This window comes from Osmia lignaria, chromosome 6, assembly GCF_051020975.1.
Source record: "Osmia lignaria lignaria isolate PbOS001 chromosome 6, iyOsmLign1, whole genome shotgun sequence".
NCBI lineage: Eukaryota > Metazoa > Arthropoda > Insecta > Hymenoptera > Megachilidae > Osmia > Osmia lignaria.
In genome coordinates this window covers 11,503,760-11,521,845 of record NC_135037.1, presented here as the reverse complement: position 1 = coordinate 11,521,845, position 18,086 = coordinate 11,503,760, and the positions used below count along the sequence as shown (strand labels likewise).

The 18,086-nt window shown below is 37.3% G+C and overlaps 5 protein-coding genes across 6 annotated transcripts; 2 read left to right on the top strand and 3 right to left on the bottom strand.

Annotated features, from left to right (window-relative positions):
* The first annotated feature begins 243 nt into the window (after nucleotides 1-243).
* On the top strand, nucleotides 244-11,759 carry LOC117607606 (PR domain zinc finger protein 10). Its single transcript, XM_076688632.1, has 12 exons — nucleotides 244-340; nucleotides 6,275-6,393; nucleotides 6,560-6,801; nucleotides 6,877-7,276; nucleotides 7,360-7,686; nucleotides 7,747-8,073; nucleotides 8,157-8,366; nucleotides 8,430-8,933; nucleotides 9,003-9,267; nucleotides 9,335-9,476; nucleotides 9,553-9,933; nucleotides 9,992-11,759. The coding sequence occupies exons 3-12, from the start codon at nucleotides 6,634-6,636 to the stop codon at nucleotides 10,265-10,267; spliced, it is 3,000 nt and encodes a 999-aa protein (XP_076544747.1). The 5' UTR covers nucleotides 244-340; nucleotides 6,275-6,393; nucleotides 6,560-6,633; the 3' UTR covers nucleotides 10,268-11,759.
* GABPI (zinc finger DHHC-type palmitoyltransferase GABPI) lies at nucleotides 1,586-2,898 on the top strand. The gene is made up of 3 exons (XM_076688635.1): nucleotides 1,586-2,115; nucleotides 2,195-2,371; nucleotides 2,706-2,898. Exons 1-3 carry the CDS (start codon nucleotides 1,586-1,588, stop codon nucleotides 2,896-2,898), a joined length of 900 nt encoding a protein of 299 aa, XP_076544750.1.
* LOC117607613 (uncharacterized) lies at nucleotides 3,429-5,826 on the bottom strand. The gene is made up of 5 exons (XM_034331515.2): nucleotides 5,618-5,826; nucleotides 5,355-5,553; nucleotides 4,521-5,290; nucleotides 4,250-4,448; nucleotides 3,429-4,073 (listed from the first exon to the last, which is right to left on the bottom strand). Exons 1-5 carry the CDS (start codon nucleotides 5,824-5,826, stop codon nucleotides 3,429-3,431), a joined length of 2,022 nt encoding a protein of 673 aa, XP_034187406.2.
* Nucleotides 11,743-14,329, bottom strand: LOC143305377 (potassium channel subfamily K member 13-like). The gene is made up of 5 exons (XM_076688634.1): nucleotides 13,721-14,329; nucleotides 13,392-13,584; nucleotides 12,826-12,900; nucleotides 12,325-12,739; nucleotides 11,743-12,248 (listed from the first exon to the last, which is right to left on the bottom strand). The coding sequence occupies exons 1-5, from the start codon at nucleotides 13,847-13,849 to the stop codon at nucleotides 11,777-11,779; spliced, it is 1,284 nt and encodes a 427-aa protein (XP_076544749.1). The 5' UTR covers nucleotides 13,850-14,329; the 3' UTR covers nucleotides 11,743-11,776.
* Nucleotides 14,330-14,360: 31 nt separating this feature from the next.
* On the bottom strand, nucleotides 14,361-16,596 carry Ccdc85 (coiled-coil domain-containing protein 85). Of its 2 annotated transcripts, none has more exons than XM_034331527.2 (4): nucleotides 15,952-16,596; nucleotides 15,171-15,543; nucleotides 14,817-15,100; nucleotides 14,361-14,747 (listed from the first exon to the last, which is right to left on the bottom strand). In XM_034331527.2, exons 1-4 carry the CDS (start codon nucleotides 16,594-16,596, stop codon nucleotides 14,703-14,705), a joined length of 1,347 nt encoding a protein of 448 aa, XP_034187418.2. In that variant the 3' UTR covers nucleotides 14,361-14,702. The 2 variants fall into 2 exon arrangements, with proteins under 2 accessions (XP_034187418.2, XP_034187419.2); XM_034331528.2 differs by having other exon boundaries at nucleotides 14,817-15,082.
* Nucleotides 16,597-18,086: the final 1,490 nt, after the last annotated feature.

The window sequence follows — 18,086 nt, the reverse complement described above, 5'->3', positions numbered from 1 at the left end:
TATCTTAATAGAGCTCTACCCCACCGTTCTTTAATTAGCCTCGGCTCGGCAGTGCGATAATGATGTTCCAGCCGCGTCTTCTTCTTCTTCTTCTTCTTCTTCGCGAAAAACCAATCGATATTTGTCCCGCGTGTGTCGAGTGAAAGAAAGAAGTAGACTGTAACGTGATATTCAACGAGCATAGATAAGGATTGCGTTAAAAAAAGTGTCCGTGTTGCATTTTTCTCGAGTGAGCGACTACTTTTGGAGGTGAACCGGTTTGTGCAGCCCGCAAATCTAAAAAAAAAAAAAAAAAAAAAAATATATATAGATTCGCTAAAATTAGCCTTGATTGTTGATGGTAATGTATGTACATATAATGACGTTCGTTCGAACGTTCACGTGTGTTTCTTGGTAAACTCTTCACCGTTAAGATTCATGTCTTACCAATACGTATCAAGCTTCCACCTTATCTTGGCCTTGACTTTTATTGTTTATCTTGATTGAAGAACGGTTCTAGAAAGTACATATTTCCATATAGTATCCTTGATCATGCTTTTCCTTTAATTAATTAATTCCAAAGTAGAATTCATTCGCGAATTCACCAATATTTCGCTTATCGTTCTTGAACATTTTCAATAACTTAACTGATTTTATGTAATTCAAACGAAAGCGTTGTATGACAAACAACAAACAGTAAACTTAGATAATAGTTGACCTTCGATGTTCCTTGTACAATGTCGACGATTTAAAATACTTTAACTTTTTCTTTTAATAATTTTTTTCTACTTAAAACGATACGTATTTTCAATACGTGCCATGTTCCCGCCATTTTTCTCGCATTTGCGATCTCATGCGCAACGAGGTATCATGGCAAATGTCAAAAACGAGACCGTAATGTTTTTTAAAAAAGTACAAACAATTCTATAAATCACTTGTACGAAATATCCATTACCTGAGGTATGTCGTCCGAATGAAAATGGATGCAAGAACTGTTAACAATTCGTCACAATTTTTGGTTATTACAATAACAACATTGACACCATTATGTTTTTCTTTATACATATACGAAGCACGTACGATAACCGCTATTGGACACTGGAAGCGAACACTGTTATTCTAGTCTTCCAAACGATTTTTGCGCCATTTTCAAAAAATTATCAGGAACACATATTTTCTTTTTTAACAAAAATATGTAACACAAAACGTGTGTGTCAAGCTACGAAAATATTTCACCGTGTTGGTTAACTTTGTAACTAAACAAGCTAGTCAATTGATCGATTCACGTCACCTTAAAGACATTTCTCTTGAAAAAATATTAATTTATACTAAAATAATAACTTTTCTCGAAAGAAAATATTTTCTGGAAGTTAATAAATAATCCGAAATTTTATAATGGTTTTTTAATTAACATCCACTACCTTAAATGGTGCTGCCACCTGCCCTCACCCGCGACATTTTCAAGAATCATTAGATTGAAATTTTACATTAGTATGATCACTGACGTTCCATGGAACGTTCATAACCTCGATACAATTTGTTGTTCCTTTGATTCTCCATGCAGGTCTAAACATATTTCTTTAACATACAATTATATCAATACAAAATGACTGTGTGGGAGAGACTGCGGAATCCCTGTGGTTGGAGGGCCGGTGCTAAACAAATTTCAGTCGATGCGATGATACCGATTTTTGCGGTCCCAACATTGGCGGTGATTGCCGCACAGACGGTGTTATGTACTATAATTATATTTGTTGCAACACCGATATTGGTGTATTATTTGCATCACAATTTTCTGAGGTTCTTACTACGTACTAAATTCTTTTTAATGTGGACAATCACAAGTGTCATCATGTTGATGCTTATCTTTGAAATGAGTGTTGTACCATTGTTAGAGATCTTACCAGAGGAAAATTTGGTGTTTATTGTCTGCGTGGTGGGCGGTATATGGTGTGGCTATATGACTAGACTAAATGCGGATTCTGCTACTCAGGAAAGTACTTTATCCCATGGCTTAGAGCTTGGAGAAGGAAGCGGAGAGCTTTGCATTACGTGTAGGAGAAGAGCACCTCCTAAAGCTCATCATTGTAGAATGTGTCAAACTTGTATTCTTAATAGGGAATATCATTGCAAATGGTATAGTTCAGTTTGCGGAACATTTAATTTTTATCTTATCCGTTAGCAGGGTACATTGTGGATATATTTTGTATTTTAGGTTGGATTGTTGTATAGGTTCCAGCAACTTGAGATGGTATCTGGGATGTTTATTCTTCTCAGCTGTAGCTTTCATCTATGGTTCCAACTTAACTATGACTAGCGTTTGCCATCCTTTTATACTTATCGGCACTATTCTTTTACCAGATGATTGCAGCGATGTGTATCATCAACTGGAGTATGTATCTTTTAATAGATATTTTGTGTTAAGTGTCATTAATTAATAACGAATACGCTTGAATGATATCGCAAGTATAATATTATACTTGGGGGAAATACAACACTTTCCATTATTAAGACTGAAAACTAAACTGGAAAGATACAGAGGATCTACAATACAAACTTTAATAATCGCAAGATACTGATAATTGTTGAGACTCGTGTTAACGTCATAAATATTGTAATATCTCTTATTTGCTTTCTGACAATATAAAAGTTGAATAGATAACATGTCGCGCAACTGTTTGCTTTGGGTAGTCGATCAATGTATAATAATGTACATATTGTTCCAGCATTGCCCTTTGCTTCATCTCTGCTCTCTACAGCTTGCTTGTTGGGCTAGTGGTAGTTTGTTATTTAATATATCATCTTTGGTTAATTTACCTTGGTACAACATCGAACGAACGACGCCTTCTCGAAGCTGGAAGCCAATATGACCATGGGATGTTGAAAAATGTATCCCGATTATTTTGCTGCAAAACTTAGATATTAATGTAGACTAGATTATTGAATTTACTTTGTATGGAAGATGATACTTTGCTCTGTACAAAGGATGTTAGAAAAAATCCGTCATAGCGGTACGTGAAACAGAACGCACATGTTAATATTAGTTCAACCGCACCTACTACTGCTACTAATAGAATTTTAATGCTCATTTTTATCTATTCTTTTTTAATTTTTTTGCAACAGTCAGGTACTTAATACTCTTAAGATATCGATGATATTAAGCTTAATAAAAACATATCATGATATGAACGCGCTGACTTTCGTTAAAGTCTTAATTATTTATATTTCACTATTGTGCACATCTTTTGTATATTTATTGTAACTGTGATAAAGTGGCCATTGTACAACTAACATAATAAATTGTATCGATCAAATACATTATATAGTATATCTAAGATTTAAACATAAATTAATTAAGCATGATAAATGTTAAAATTTTTTTTTTAATACAAAACAATGCGATAATAGTAACATTCTTTGTATTCTATTTTCAGTATCACGAATTAACTTTAATCTTCTAATGCTACACCCCTCTGTTTAGGATCAAAGTCAGGAATCACTTTCTGTACTAATTGTCGTAATTCCTCTTTTCTTTTCTCGCTTTCTCTAATATCCGCCGCGATCGTGATATATTTCTTCCAAACGATAAAGTATCTTGCTTTCAATTGATTTTCATTATGTCTATAAGCTATCTCGTTTTTCTCCTCCTCTTCCGTTTTAAGTTCAAGAATCCTTACTTGCCATAATTTAAAGTACTTCTCTGAAAGTTTCATGTCATGGAAGTCTGTTGCAACCTGATGCTTCAGGTTTGTTTCTTTGACCATGTCCTTCCATTCTTCGAACATCCTTGCGATTAGATTTTTATTATAAACCGTTTCAGCGATTTCAATCTTAATCGTATATTGAGTTTCAGTTTCTCTTTTCCAAGCTGTAAATATCTTCCTTATCAATCGTTCTCGATAATGATCCTCAGCTTTTTTCATATTTTTCCTTTTTAATTCTACGAGTTCCATCAACGGTTCTATCGCAAAGCGTCTCGACAAACACTTTCTGTAAAACTCATCTGCTATGTCGTTTAATTTCTGAAATCTTTCGATTTCACGTAGCCGATGTTCTTCGCGCTCTTTCCTTAATCTTCTCTCCTCGGCTAATGCCTGTTAACAAAAGCAAGGAAAAAATGCATGGTGTCATCTTTTTAAAGAGGTATCGTCTCGTAATCGTGTAAAAAATATATACAATTAAAACGATAACGAAACTTTACGAGGTGAAATTAATGCTTTATGACACTTGGTACGATATTAATACACTTTGACCTCACGTATTATCTGACCTCTCGTTGCAATCTTCTCTTCGTCTGTTCCTCCTTCATTCTGGTAGCTTCTTCCTTTTTTCTCTGCTCCTCCACTCTCTTCCTGCGCTCTTCTTCCGCCAGTTTAACTCTTTTCCGTCTGTCCTCTGCTCGAGCTTCCATTCTTAACAGAAATTTTGGCGGAACCGGTGGTGGTCGAGGTGCCGTTAAACTTTCATCTCTATGTTTTTCAAATTCATCTAATTAATTAACCAAAGGAATTGTAGATGGTTTTGAGGTTTAATTATTTTACCTGTAGCCCGATTGGTGCATCAAATGAATCAAAGTTCTTCTTGTCCTTTGACCCAGGTGCGTGAGAGTTTCTTTCGCCATGTCCACTGTCTCCTTGCTCGCTCTAGCTATCTCCTCTTGCATCTGTTTCAATTTCAACTCCTCGATAATCCTGTTCTGTTCATTTAATTTAGCCCTCTGCTTCTCTATGATCCGTTTCTGTGCATTCAATCGGTTTTGCGCTGGTGACTCTACGATACCGTGTTTAGGGTGCATGTTTTTCTTCTTCCAACGTACACCGTTCGTTTCTTTTATAGCCACTTTACCATCTCTGCTCTTTGGTATACGATTCTTCATCAATTCTCTTTGACGTTCTGTAATAGCGTTTATGAACAATTCTATCCTTCGTTCTTCGAGGATCTCTTTTGGCTGCGGGTTTCTCGGTTCGATGCTTTTCCTACACATCGTACGTGTTCTCCATATATCAAAATACTTTCTTGTTAATTTTGAGATCATATTTTGTTGGATCTTTGTTTTGACATCGCGGATACGTTGTTCTTCCGCAGCACTTTCTTTCAGCGCATTGAAATACTTTCTTAAAATATGTAAACGCTGTGCTTGCGACTCGAAATTAGGTTTATCTTTGATGGTTACTTTTATGCTTCCAATACACGGTACTTCACATTCCGTTTTCTTTTGATTTCTGTCTTCTACGATTTGTGTTATCGTACTCTTCTTTCGAATGCTGTCTGTACATCTTTTGTTCTTCTCTGATTTTTCGACACTACTTGTCTACAAAACGGTTTTTAATGGAGATCCAGTGTGAATGAATTGCAAAGAATTAATTCGTACAAACCTTGCTTCTTATTTTTCTAAACGCTCCCCAAAAATTTTCATCATCCGATGGCGCCAAGTTTCTCTTCTTGCACGAGTATGGTTTCGAAAACTTCGGCCGAGATCTGTACAATTCGGTTTCAAATTTTTTTAATTCTCTGTCGAAAAATCGTTGTTGTTTTTTTATATGTAATTCTCTCGCTTCCTCCTCCGTGAACAGCCTGTAAAGCAATAATATTATTAACTTAATATTCGGAGCATTACTTTCAAATTTCGTGCCCCTACTTCTTGGCTTCCGCTAAAATGGAACGTTCAGCGGGTGGAACGTAAAAGTTCTCTCTGAGTGTTCGATGTCTCTCATCCATTATCACATTTGGATCAAGGAATGTCCTTTTATCGTCTTTCAACAGTTGAAGCTTCTCCAGTGGATGGAAAATGTCTACTTTCATCAACTGGTCCATTAGATCAGCTGTTGCTTCGCTCAAGTGCACCATGACGACTACAGATGTAATAATTAAGTACTGGTTATTATTTTCTTTGTAGAGAAAATATATAAATGTATATTGCGCTGTTGTTGCCGACTTGTTGTGTCGTTGTTAAGGGAAGTTATGAAAGTTATCCCTCTATGCACGCACGTGAACGTTCCAACCCCATTCATAAGACAGGGGGTGGAAGTAACTGATGTCGAGCGAAGACATTATCGACTTTGCTATGTACATTACGATAAAAAAAAATGCATCTTTATGTACATTAAAGAAAATAAAAGGAGGAGGAGGTTTATGTACTTATTATTCATTGCAATATGTAGCTTGAATGATGACAATATAGTATATACAAGCGCATCAATTGATTAGAAATTATTAATATTAAAAGCCTAATTTATTGTAATATTCCTGTATTATCAATCTTATTCGACAATTCGAAATCTTCCCGCCATTTCAGTGGTTCTCAATCTGCATCATGAAGCTGATAACGTCAATTGTTGACGGGCCAGTGTGCTGCAGCAGGTGCATCACAAAGCAAAAAGTGCATCGACTTCGAAAACTTATGAATTGAAGATGGTAAGTATCTTTTTCTAGAGGATAGACGATCAAAACAGTATCCTACTCACTGGTGATCTATCTTTATTGTTATCCTATCTTTTGAGCGATCTTCGAATCGTAGGAATGTAATCATTACGATTAAAGGAATCAAATTTCTGTACTTTTATTTATCCTTTGACAATAGAGTTAACTGTACTTTCAAAGCATGACTTCAGCAAGTTGCAGATGTGATATCCCTGGTTCACGACGAGAAATAAAATGGATCCAAGGGGCCCTCCTGAGGGGGCCCCTGTCAGCTCTTTTGAGATTCCTAATATTGACAAAGTAACTGACACTTCAGTAAATTGGCCTATCGATCATTCGCTTCCTTCATCAATGTGTGAACAGCCAAAAAAGATGAATCATAACAAGTTATTGTTTTTAACTGTAAGTAAATTGATAAGGCTATAGCTTAACAGATTTTTTTACAGGCAACAACATTTGAGATTGTTTTGTTATTAGGTGGAGTATGTGGAAGATCACTCTAGAGAATATTCTCGCTTGTTTCCAACATACGAACAAGTTTCCTTTTCTCCTAGACCTTCTTCTCCTCTTTCTGATTTTGAACATCGCGTTAGTCCCCTTGACCCAAATATGAGTTCAGCTGCTAGATACTCACCTACCCCGGTCCAACTTCCACCATCTCCTTTTCATAATTCTGTTGTTGTTCTGCAAGGTTCTTCTCCTTTAATATCTCCATCCGAATCAAATGAGAGAACAAATGTTCACTATGTTTCTCAGTTGACACATCCAATTGATACTCAAAGTGTACAACAGACAGATAATTCTGCTGATTTTGTTGCCAATGAAAATGAAGAACAACTAGTTCCTAGTGTTGGTGGTGAATTGATTTTGATGCAAGGTAACTCTGATCAAAAGTTATTATTTAATTAAGATAAGTGAAATTTTAACATGACATTATAATTATGAAACATATATTTACAGAATCTAATTCTGCATTAGAATCAGCAACAGCTCCATTGATGCTAACAGGAATGCCAAGTACAGATTTTACATTGAGTAGAGATTTTCTTGTTATGCAGGATGATCAAATAAATGTGATAAATTCATTTAAAACACAAAATCTTGATGTGGATGATCCAACAGTTTCGTCATCTGCAGAAAATTCAAAGAAAAAGAGTAATACAGATCCTTTAGCTACATCTAATAAACAAGTTAATGAAATTGTGGCATCTACTATAGAAAAGAAAGATTATAAAAAACAGAATGTTAGACGTTCTAAGCGGCGTATAAATGATAAAAAGAATTTTTGTATGTAACTTTATTACTTGACCATTTTCTGAATGGAATATTAAATTAATATCATTATAGGTTGTGATGAATGCGATGATGTATGTACCGGAGATAACTGCACTTCGCATAATGTATGTACAATAGCAGATCAGCCTGTACCATCACGTGCTATAGCAACACTGCCAGGATCGTATCTTTCGATAAATAAATTACCCAGTAGTGAAATTATATCGAGTGGATCGGATTACGGAGTATTTGCGAAACGTTGTATACAAAAACGTACTCAGTTTGGTCCTATAGAAGGTATCTTATACCCTTATGATGGTACACCATTTAAAAATGAATTACCATTGCTTTATGAAACTGAAGATAAAGGATTCCTTAAAATTGATGTTTCAAATGAAAGTAGGTGTTGTTCATATTCTGAAGGACTCTGTACTCGGTATGTTCCAAATATTCATCTTTAAAGTATCTTACTAACGTTACAGATGCTTCAAATTGGATGCGTTTTGTTAGACCCGCGTTTACGTATAAAGAACAAAATTTAGTCATTTGCCAACAACGTGACGGAATAGTATTTTTGACTACAAGAAGTATTTTACCAAAAGAAGAATTAAGGGCTGGTCCCAGTACTGATTACGCAATTCGTAGAAACTTAATACCACTTAAGCCTGTACAGGAAACAAAAGATGATAAAGGTATACAAGATGTAAACATAATGGTTAAAATCGTGATTATATTTATGTGATTTTCAATTACAGAGCATAAAAATCAATTATCCGGATGGTCACGATTGGACGATAATAATTCCCGTCGCGTGAAAGCATTTCGTGGCAGAAACTTGAAAGAAAAAGAAAATTCAAGGCAAAATAATTCCAAGGAATGGAAATGTTCAGTTTGTGGTTTAATTTTTAGAAAACCGCTTTTGCTTAATTTACATACTCTCGCTCATGGCACTGATAAATTAAAAACTAAGATTCAGTCTACTGTTTGTCCACAATGTGGTTTACAGTTTCAGAAACAAAAAGAATTGATTAATCATATTTCACAACACGGAAGGTTATCTTTAACAAAAACGAAAAGATTGACTACTTTATCTACATATAAGTGTTCAATGTGTTATAAACGTTTTGCAACAAAAGTACGATTGCAACAGCACTACTTGGTGCATGGTGCTGAAGACCAAAAACCACTGCCATGTAATATATGCTTTAAAAGATTCATGAATAATTCAGCACTATCTTGCCATTTAAAAACGCATAGAGGTAAATTACATTTATGCGAACTAATACTTACTTCATGTGTTTATCTTTTCCTTTTTTCTTTTTTTTTAGAGAATAAACAGCTGTTTGAATGCCCCATGTGTCGACAATTATTTAGTCAGAGTGTAACGTTAAAGGAACACATTGAAACTCATAAAAAGGAAGATGGTACTTTTAGCTGTCCTTACTGCCAAAGAATATTTATTAAATATTCGGTTATTCGTAAACATATTAGAGCTCACCATTGTGAAAGAAAACACAAATGTCAGATTTGTGCAAAACGATTTGCTACAGTTGACAAATTACAAATGCATCTCCTAAAACATTCCGATCATCGGTACGAAAATTTACACTACGTAAGTTTGTATCATACAATATACTATAAGATACTTTTTTCCTTACAGAGAATTTCATTGTGCAAATTGTGGTAAGCAATTCAAAAGAAAAGATAAATTAAAAGAACATATGACTAAATTGCATAATTCACAAACTGCTACTGAGGAACAAATGTCACAAGTTACGCAAACTAAAAAATTTGTTCCAAAGGTATTTTTTTTATTAGTGCTATATGTATAAATTAATAAACTAAATTAATAATAAATAATGTATTATCTGTTACTAGGTAAATCCTAATGATTACAATCGTTTCATTTATAAGTGTCATCAATGTTTAGTGGGTTTCAAACGAAGGGGGATGCTTGTAAACCATTTAGCGAAACGTCATCCTGATGTTGCACCTGAATCAGTACCAGAATTAAACCTACCGATTTTACGTCAGACGAGAGATTATTATTGTCAATATTGCGACAAAGTTTATAAAAGTAGCAGTAAACGTAAAGCACATATCATGAAAAATCATCCAGGTGCTGCTTTACCGCCAAGCAATAGACAGAAAGAGTCTGATTATTCCGACTTACCTAATCCAACATTTAGTCAAACTGTTGGTAGTATTACAACTACACCTCAGGGTTGTCAATGGTGTCATAAACAATATGCTAGTAAGGTGAGTGAATAAACCGCATAGTTTGTAGAGCGTGTAATCAATTCAGTTATTTTCACAGGCGAAACTTTTACAACACCAACGAAAAAAACATTCGAATTTAATGGAACCAGCTGATCAAGTACCGCGTTCACGTAATCGACAACCACAAAATCAAAATCAACCCCCTGTACTTATCGAAGATCATTTTGTGTTATCCGATTACATTCAAGCATGTGATACAAATTCAGAGTTTTTTAAACCAAGGATAATCAAAATATCTGATGATGTTGATCTAATAAGTAATGGATTGGAAATTGTTGGACAACAGTTTGTTCGTATGCGTGACATACGTTGAAAAGGATTGAGGCAACCTCGATGCGAGGTTTTGTCAATTTACTGAGATATGAATCTCATGAATTTGTGCACAGTAAAGAAACACTGTGCTTTTTGCTGCTGTTGCCAAATGAGGGCATTGCTGCCCGTCAGGAGTAATTGATTCTCCGCTGGGAAATATTTGGAGCGCAGCTTGATCGGCGTCAGTGCGAAACACTTGACGCTGTTTTGTTGGTTGTATGGTTGGCAATGATGTGTTGTTACGATCTTCAGTCGATCGTTGACTTTGACAAATTTGTTGGAACGGAGCACACACTATTTTATGAAAACTTTGAGCCTTAACGGCTAAAACAAGGATAAAGATTTATGTGCAATCACACAATGGGTAAACACAAACATGGAGATTTAAGACTAAACACAATGGGAAACATGTTAATTATTGAGATCTTTGCTCAAGGTATTAAAAATACAGAGCGCAAAAAGGTAGAAGAAATCCTGTCTTACTGTCGGTACATTTTTGACATTAACTCTAGTAGTTTCTTTTAAAATTTTAAAAAAGCTTCAATTCGATGTGATTAAAATTATGGATGTTAGAGCGATCAAATTTGAGCTTCAAGTTTAAAGTGAAATTTAAACGTGGCTTAAATTTGGGAAAATATTGAATCTTAGATCAATATAATCAAGTCTATACAATGTGATTTCTTTTATAGACCTGATCTTAGTATCTACATGTTGCATTCGACTTTGATGATAAAACAGTTGTCTGTAGGATTACACAAAATGTTGTAGTCTGTAAAGAATCGCCCGATCACTTTTACTCTCTTTCTCTCTCTCTCTCTCTCTCTCTCTCGTGATTTACAACTTTCTGTCATTATTCCACATATATGTCATTCTCGTTTAGAGCAAAGTACTTTTGGTCTTAGAATCTTTGATCAATCGGATTTCTTTACGCGCCAAACTTTTCAGGAAGACTAGTTTTATTCACACAGAGTAGTGTGAAAGTTTTGCATCCATCGCACTCATCGAATTGAAATATCTGGTTGAAGTTGAAGGTATTAATAGTTACCTAGACAAGAAAAACTTTTGTCTTTGTAATTTTACAATGCATGTAAAATCGAAACACTGAAACAGAAGACTCGTGTGCACCTTATCAGATTCAATCTACAACAATATACTACAAACATTACAAAACATAAAAATTGGTAAACGAAAAAATGAAAATTTATTTTACATGCATTATACACATAATATAAATATTATGGAAAAACGAAGACAAAAGAGTGCATGTTTGTTAATGTTGTTGAGTACATGGAGAACTGTATTGTAACATGACTTAAATAAAATTACCCGATGACGGATACATGTATGATTCACTACAGCAGAAAACCTATTCCTAATGAATACTTGGATTGATCTGCTACAAGAATAATTTATATTTCTCTTTTCATTTAAGATAAGTACTTCTATCCTCTATATAGTTTTATTAACTTGAATAAATTTCTTTTTCTTTTTCAGTAGTTCCAAATCTGTTTTACCTATTTCTGGAAATTTTGCTCTGAAACTTCTCGCTAACAATAGCTAAAGGGCCAACGGCATCGGGTTTAATAACCGTGTTAGATGCCGCCGCAATTGAACTGGTACCTCTTTGCAACTGAGCCATTTCATGCAGTTGCTTTTGCATCACAATCAATGAAACATTGTTTGCTGAGAAAAAATCCTTCATAGAAATTAATTCTCCAGACATCCTTCTAGACGACTCTGAATCATCCCCCTTAAAGGAATCCCTTGCGGCTACTCTGGTTCCTCTCCTTTTGGAAAAATACACCGTAGACATGTAGGACTTTCTTCTCGGTAAATGTGACGCAGCCATTTCTTGATTTCTGCATTGTATTTTTTGTATCATGTAATTTAATCCTTGTTTTATTATAATCGAAGTTACGTTTAACAGAGAATAGGTGCAACAGCAGCCGATCAGCAGGAATAAGAAGTTAGCGACACGATACCTGTGCAAGAAGAAAATATCTATGTACCAGCGTTGTAACGTATACCGTACATCGTCTGAGGTCCTGAAGGACGTACCAATGAACGTATGGATAATGTGATTTTTCGGTACTAACGAAATCCCCGAAACCGATGGTCGTGAAGCTAATGAAACAAAAGTAAAGTGCGTCCAAGTATTTCCAACTTTCGAGGGGAGCGTAAAGAGCAGCAGCGCAGCAAGCTATAATACAACACACTACTGAAAGGAAAAGCATAACCAAATATACGCTTGGTTTCCATTCTTGCATATTTAAACTGCCATCATCGTCGTCAAGTATATCAGGCAGAGTAGTCTTTCCCTCTGTCGACGATCTAAACGAACGACGTTTGCCAGCATCTGTTACAGAGTTTTTCCGTATACGTCTTCTCAAATGACGTGCGTGTGCATTACGCAGAATCCAAGCGAGAAATGTGATAATCCTTTCCAAGAACAAATTGAAGAACAAAATTCCACCTGCATCATGGAAAAAATTTAATTGTACTTGATTGAAGATGATAATATTATATTTGTCTGCGATAATTGTGAATAATCATTGTTACCGGAACAACCGACAAAACCATAGAGAACAGCAAGCACTTTGCCAAGACTTGTTTGCGGTGTAGTGTTCCCGTAGCCTGGAAAAAAAAGACCTCGGAATCAGATGTACATGTTTTCTGCAGAAATACTAATGTACACGAAGACATAACACAGGAGAGAATTATTGCAAGACTAGGTCGCACGATATTAATATTCTGGAATTCACCAGTACATTCTTATGCGTGCTGCAGACGACGACCCTTACCCCCTTTTATTCGACGCCTGTTATGACCAAGTTTCGCGCGATAATACTGTCGTCAATAAATCGAGTTTTAAGCAAACGATCGGAAAATAACCGAACGCACAAGATACCAATTATATAGGACGAATATATTGCAAATTGTTTCGCAATTATTGACATAAGTTGCACGAATAATTTTTCAAAAAACATTGCAGAAGGAATAGAAGTAGAGTTGAAGATAAAATACCGCGTGCGTGTTTTACGTTCTACTGACCCGTTATTCCGGTTCACTTGCGGCATCAAATGAAATGTTTAGAATTTCAAATAGGCTACGATACATTTTCTTACCGATTGTGGAAACAATGGTGCTAACAAAGTGGAAACTTCCAGAAAAATCCCATCGGCGACTCTTGTTGATGATGCCAGACGATGAAGCGTTGCCATAAGCGTACAACAGTTCGTCTAATCTTTGCAAAGCGACTGGACTACGTTGCAAGTGATGTCTTCGAAAAGTATGATAAACGCGCCAAAATTCTGCCGCCTATTTGGAGTGAAGAAAAATTAATTTACATTTATTTGTTACAAATACGCTAATGAAAAAATTTAATCAACAGAAGTATTAAAAGTTGAAGAATTAGAAGAACAAGAAGAAGAAGAAGAAGAAGATACTATCACACCTGTCGAACTTCAAGGTCAGCTTCTAATTGTTGAAAGAGCGTAGCTCCGGCTAACATGTACACCACTAAGACAATAAAAAGAAGGATGAACCTTATGTTGTCCTCCCCGAGACCAGTGCACACGCACATCACCGATGATTCTCATCTCTCCGGACACGAGTGACTGGACGCAATCCCCACCTTTACTTTTCATCCGGGTTGGCGCAAACTCGACGATGATCAACCGTGAAGATCTACATCGTCGACGAAGATTACATAGATACATCATGTAAATACTACCTCGAGTCACAATTTCCTACCTATTATCAATTTTTTAACCAAACCTTTTAATGTTTTTACTATTTCAACGATAGTTTATACGATTTTTGACCACGCTGTTCGTACAATTTAAATTCCATACGCTTTATTGGAATTTTACATTGTAAAATTTCAAACTGAAACCATTCATGAAGTAAGACTTGAAGAAATCTGGGACGGCATAGCGTACATCACTACTAAAAGAAGATTCTTTGATAGGCTAAAAATAGAATACGAAGCAGTGTACAAAACGAGCCCCTTTCGTAGATAGGGGCGCAGAGTAAACTCTGTACATGATTATTTTGGAGATACGATGGTTTTATGGTCCTTAAATACGCGATGGTCTGCACATTAATACGTTTGATCCTGCGCTTTGTATTACGGATTTGTAGGACGGGATTTAGAGGATATACGAAAGTAAATCATACTGAATTTATAATAAAAATAAAGTTTGTTAACAATTCATGTAGGCAATCTAACGGCGCTACGATATTTATACAAAATTCGCACACTAGGCACATTGATACTTACATCGAAATACTTGTAGAGGTACATACGTATAAATCTATGAAATTCGTAACATTTACATTAACTACTATAATACTATCGGATACGCTATCCAGACGAACGGATTGCGTGATTTACACTATGATTTGACGAATCGCGTTAAGAAAAAGAACGGTTATCAATGCCTCGTTTGTGGACCTTCTTCCAATTTCCGCCAAACAACCTGAAACAATAACTATACATTGAACGTTGATTCTTGAAAGGATATCTTGATGATTGAATGTTAACTTACATTGCACATTTCTCTAACCAAAGCCTTCTCTCCATCGTGGCCACCCTCTCTTTCAAGTTGTTCTCTAACTTCGAGAACTTGAAGAGCTCGTACCACTGCTTCGGGTCGACCTCCTATGTGAGGATTTTCACCAGGACTATTTTGGTTTCCCCAAATTTCGCCGGGTTGTACTTCCCATCCTTGGGCGCGCGCTTGCAGGACACTCTTGTCTTCTTCGAGTTGCTTTACCCGCTGTTCCAAACTCCTTACATACTGCATAGTTTGATCTGTAAAGTGTATTTCAGCTGAAAATCTTCGTGCAAAAGAAATTTCGTCTTGAACGTTTATTATTTTTTTTATGAAACTGCTTTTTACCATTAAAGGTAGAAATATGCCTAGGTCTAGGAGGTGCAGTTTCCTCGGCATTGGTGCTGGAACTCGAACCATCCCCGTCGTCTCTCTGACCACCTCCTCTCTCTTCGTCCAGATAAAGACACAGTTCCTTCAATTCAAGATTATCCTTGATCAGCTCTTGCTGTTTATTGTCCAACTGACGCAACTTATTCTGATACGCGGAAACTTCTTGTCGCATAACACTCGCCGTGTATCGTCCAAATCTTTGCCATTCCCTCGCCAATTTTCGTCCCTTCTGCCGATCATCGTCCAGAAAACAACAGAGATCCCGTAGTTCTTGATTATCATCGCTTAGTCTTTGGTTCGCCTCTTTCAGAGCTCGTAATTCGCTCAGCTGAAATCAAATGTATTCTATATTTTATTAACAATTCTAAATTAAAGATATCCTTCTTTTAACGCATAATTTGTTGATTACGTTTGGCTTTTTTTACAATTAAAAAAAAGAGTTGGAGTAAGTACCGCGACGGTCATTCACGAGTGGACTCACGTGTGCGTGACTGGTTGAAATTACGACAGTGGACTCGACCCGTCTGACCTAAAAGAGTCTCAAAAACTTCCGTGTGACGTGTTTAAGTCCCGTGATGGCACCTTTTTTTCTCGCAAATCCAAATAATAATCCACAGAACGGGATACCACAGCTCAGATGGAATTTTAATATTCCTTATTTTTCTTACCGACGCGACGCGGTGATTTTAGTTTATCAATTGAAGAAATAATAAAAATAGATGACAGATGCACTTACCAAACTCTGTATCTGTCGATTTTGCTCGGCGGCGAGCCTCGCGATGTCGCTCTCCGTCTTGCGGACAAATTTAAGCATCTCCACGGGTCCGAGCCTCAGGAACTCTTCGTCGCTGATCCTTTGTCTGATCGGCGGTGTTTGTGTACTATTTACCGTGGGATATTGACCGTTAGGTGGCAAGTATTGACCTTGGCCGACCTTGGCCTGAAGGTAACTATGCGGTTGAGTTTTTGTGACGGGTGCAGTCAACGTGTTTCCGCCTTGAGGATGATGTCGATGTTCTATCCTCGGCGAATACTTGCTCTGCGCATCCTTTTGCTGCGACACCGGTCGCTGTTGCGTCGGCTGATGATGATTCAAGGTCGCGGCTGGACCTTGAACCGAAGTTGACACGGAAGTCTGCACGGAAGGGTTCGCAACGAAATGAGGATGATTCTTGAGAATACCACTGGTCGGTTGCGGCGGTGGTTGATACCGCGGTGGTACTTGATCCACTGCTGTTTTGATCACGTGCGAAGGATGTTGCTGTTGCTGTTGCTGTTGCTGTTGCTGCTGCTGTTGCTGTTGCTGTTGCTGCTGCTGCTGCTGCTGCTGCTGCTGCTGCTGCTGCTGCTGCTGCGGCTGGGACTTACTCTTATTGGACATCGCGGCTAATTTAGCTCCAGGCTGCAATGTGTCCCATTTCAGAGAGTCCACCGTGACTTCTTCGTACCGGCTTGACGTCGTTCGACCCGCTAAAATCTGGGTCACCGTGCGGTCCCTTCTTTCTCTCTGTTTCCTGCTCTTTCTCTCTCAAGATTGGATTTACTACTTCAGAGGTGGTCCTTGCGATAGCTGTCTCGCCTTTGCTAACCTTACCTCACCGTCCAGCAGGCGCACCGTTCCTTATAAATTCTTTCCCTTTTATCTTTACCCCTTTTGCTTGCTCTGTTACAGTTCTGTCAAATATCTTCCACCTTTCCGTTCCTGTCGATACTTTTTAATCGCTTGTTCACAACACGGAACAGCGATCACAAGACATGTCTTTCGTCGTCGAAGTCTCCGAACGCATTGAACAAGTACCGTACTAGAGGCTTCGTCGTCGCAGTATTAAAGAGTCGTTGTCCTCGGTTTACGCTGTAATTCCGAACGATCGTACGGTATGCTCACGTTCCATCTGTCAACGGCCGGGTTAAAGTGTGAGAGCGTAGTTCCACGATAAAACGTTCGTCACTCGAATACCGATTATTGTTACGAAATCCTGAGAAATACTAGCGATATTGCACTCTCGAGAGCTAATGCGCTCGACCGGGGCCCCGTTTTTCTCGCTGTGGGACCGCTGCATTTCACAAGGCGCAGTGCCGTAACATCGAGTGGGGCATTCCAGTAAAAGCTTGTCGTCCGTGACCGCACACCGTAAACGTGACAGATAGGCTTTCACGTACTCTTAACGATTGTTACCTGACTAGTTTGCTATATCTGCATCGTTGCATACGACTATCTCCTTTCCTCTTACTCGTTTCTAACATCCGGAAGGAAGTTGAGCGGTCCGATCGATCGACATTTCAATGGCTTTATACTCGCGTACAATCTTTTCTTCTAGCAGTTGCCACGTCTCAATAGTCGCTACATTGAGTTACATGAACAACTGTATCATTTATCCTTTGTAGTAAAGCTTTATACTATTCAGCGGTATCAGAATCGGCGATTTTCAATGAAATTCGCGGAGAAATCGCGCACTAACAATATGGCGACGATCGCGGGCCTACGATCCGAGAAACGATTGCGGACGACGCTAGGACTTTAAGGTTGTAACGCGGGAACGTAAAGGCAACTTCTGATTGGGCAGGCCTGTTCTTTCAAGAGAGGATTTGAAACCATGACAATTCCCAATAATATTTCACCGGCTACGCTAAAGATACTGCATATCAGTGTTCTCTTACTTTTTCTTCATGGTCATCCTTTCACACGGATCACAACAGGTAGACACCAAAAAAGTTTCCTTTAAAGTCGAATCATCTCAAAATAGGTATGTATATAATATCATAAAGTTGCATTAATAAGTTTTATACAAGTTATTTCAGCACTATAAAAGAAAAGACAAGCAACGGTAACAGTTTGGCGGTGGAACTTGAAAGATCATCGCGAGCCAGCCG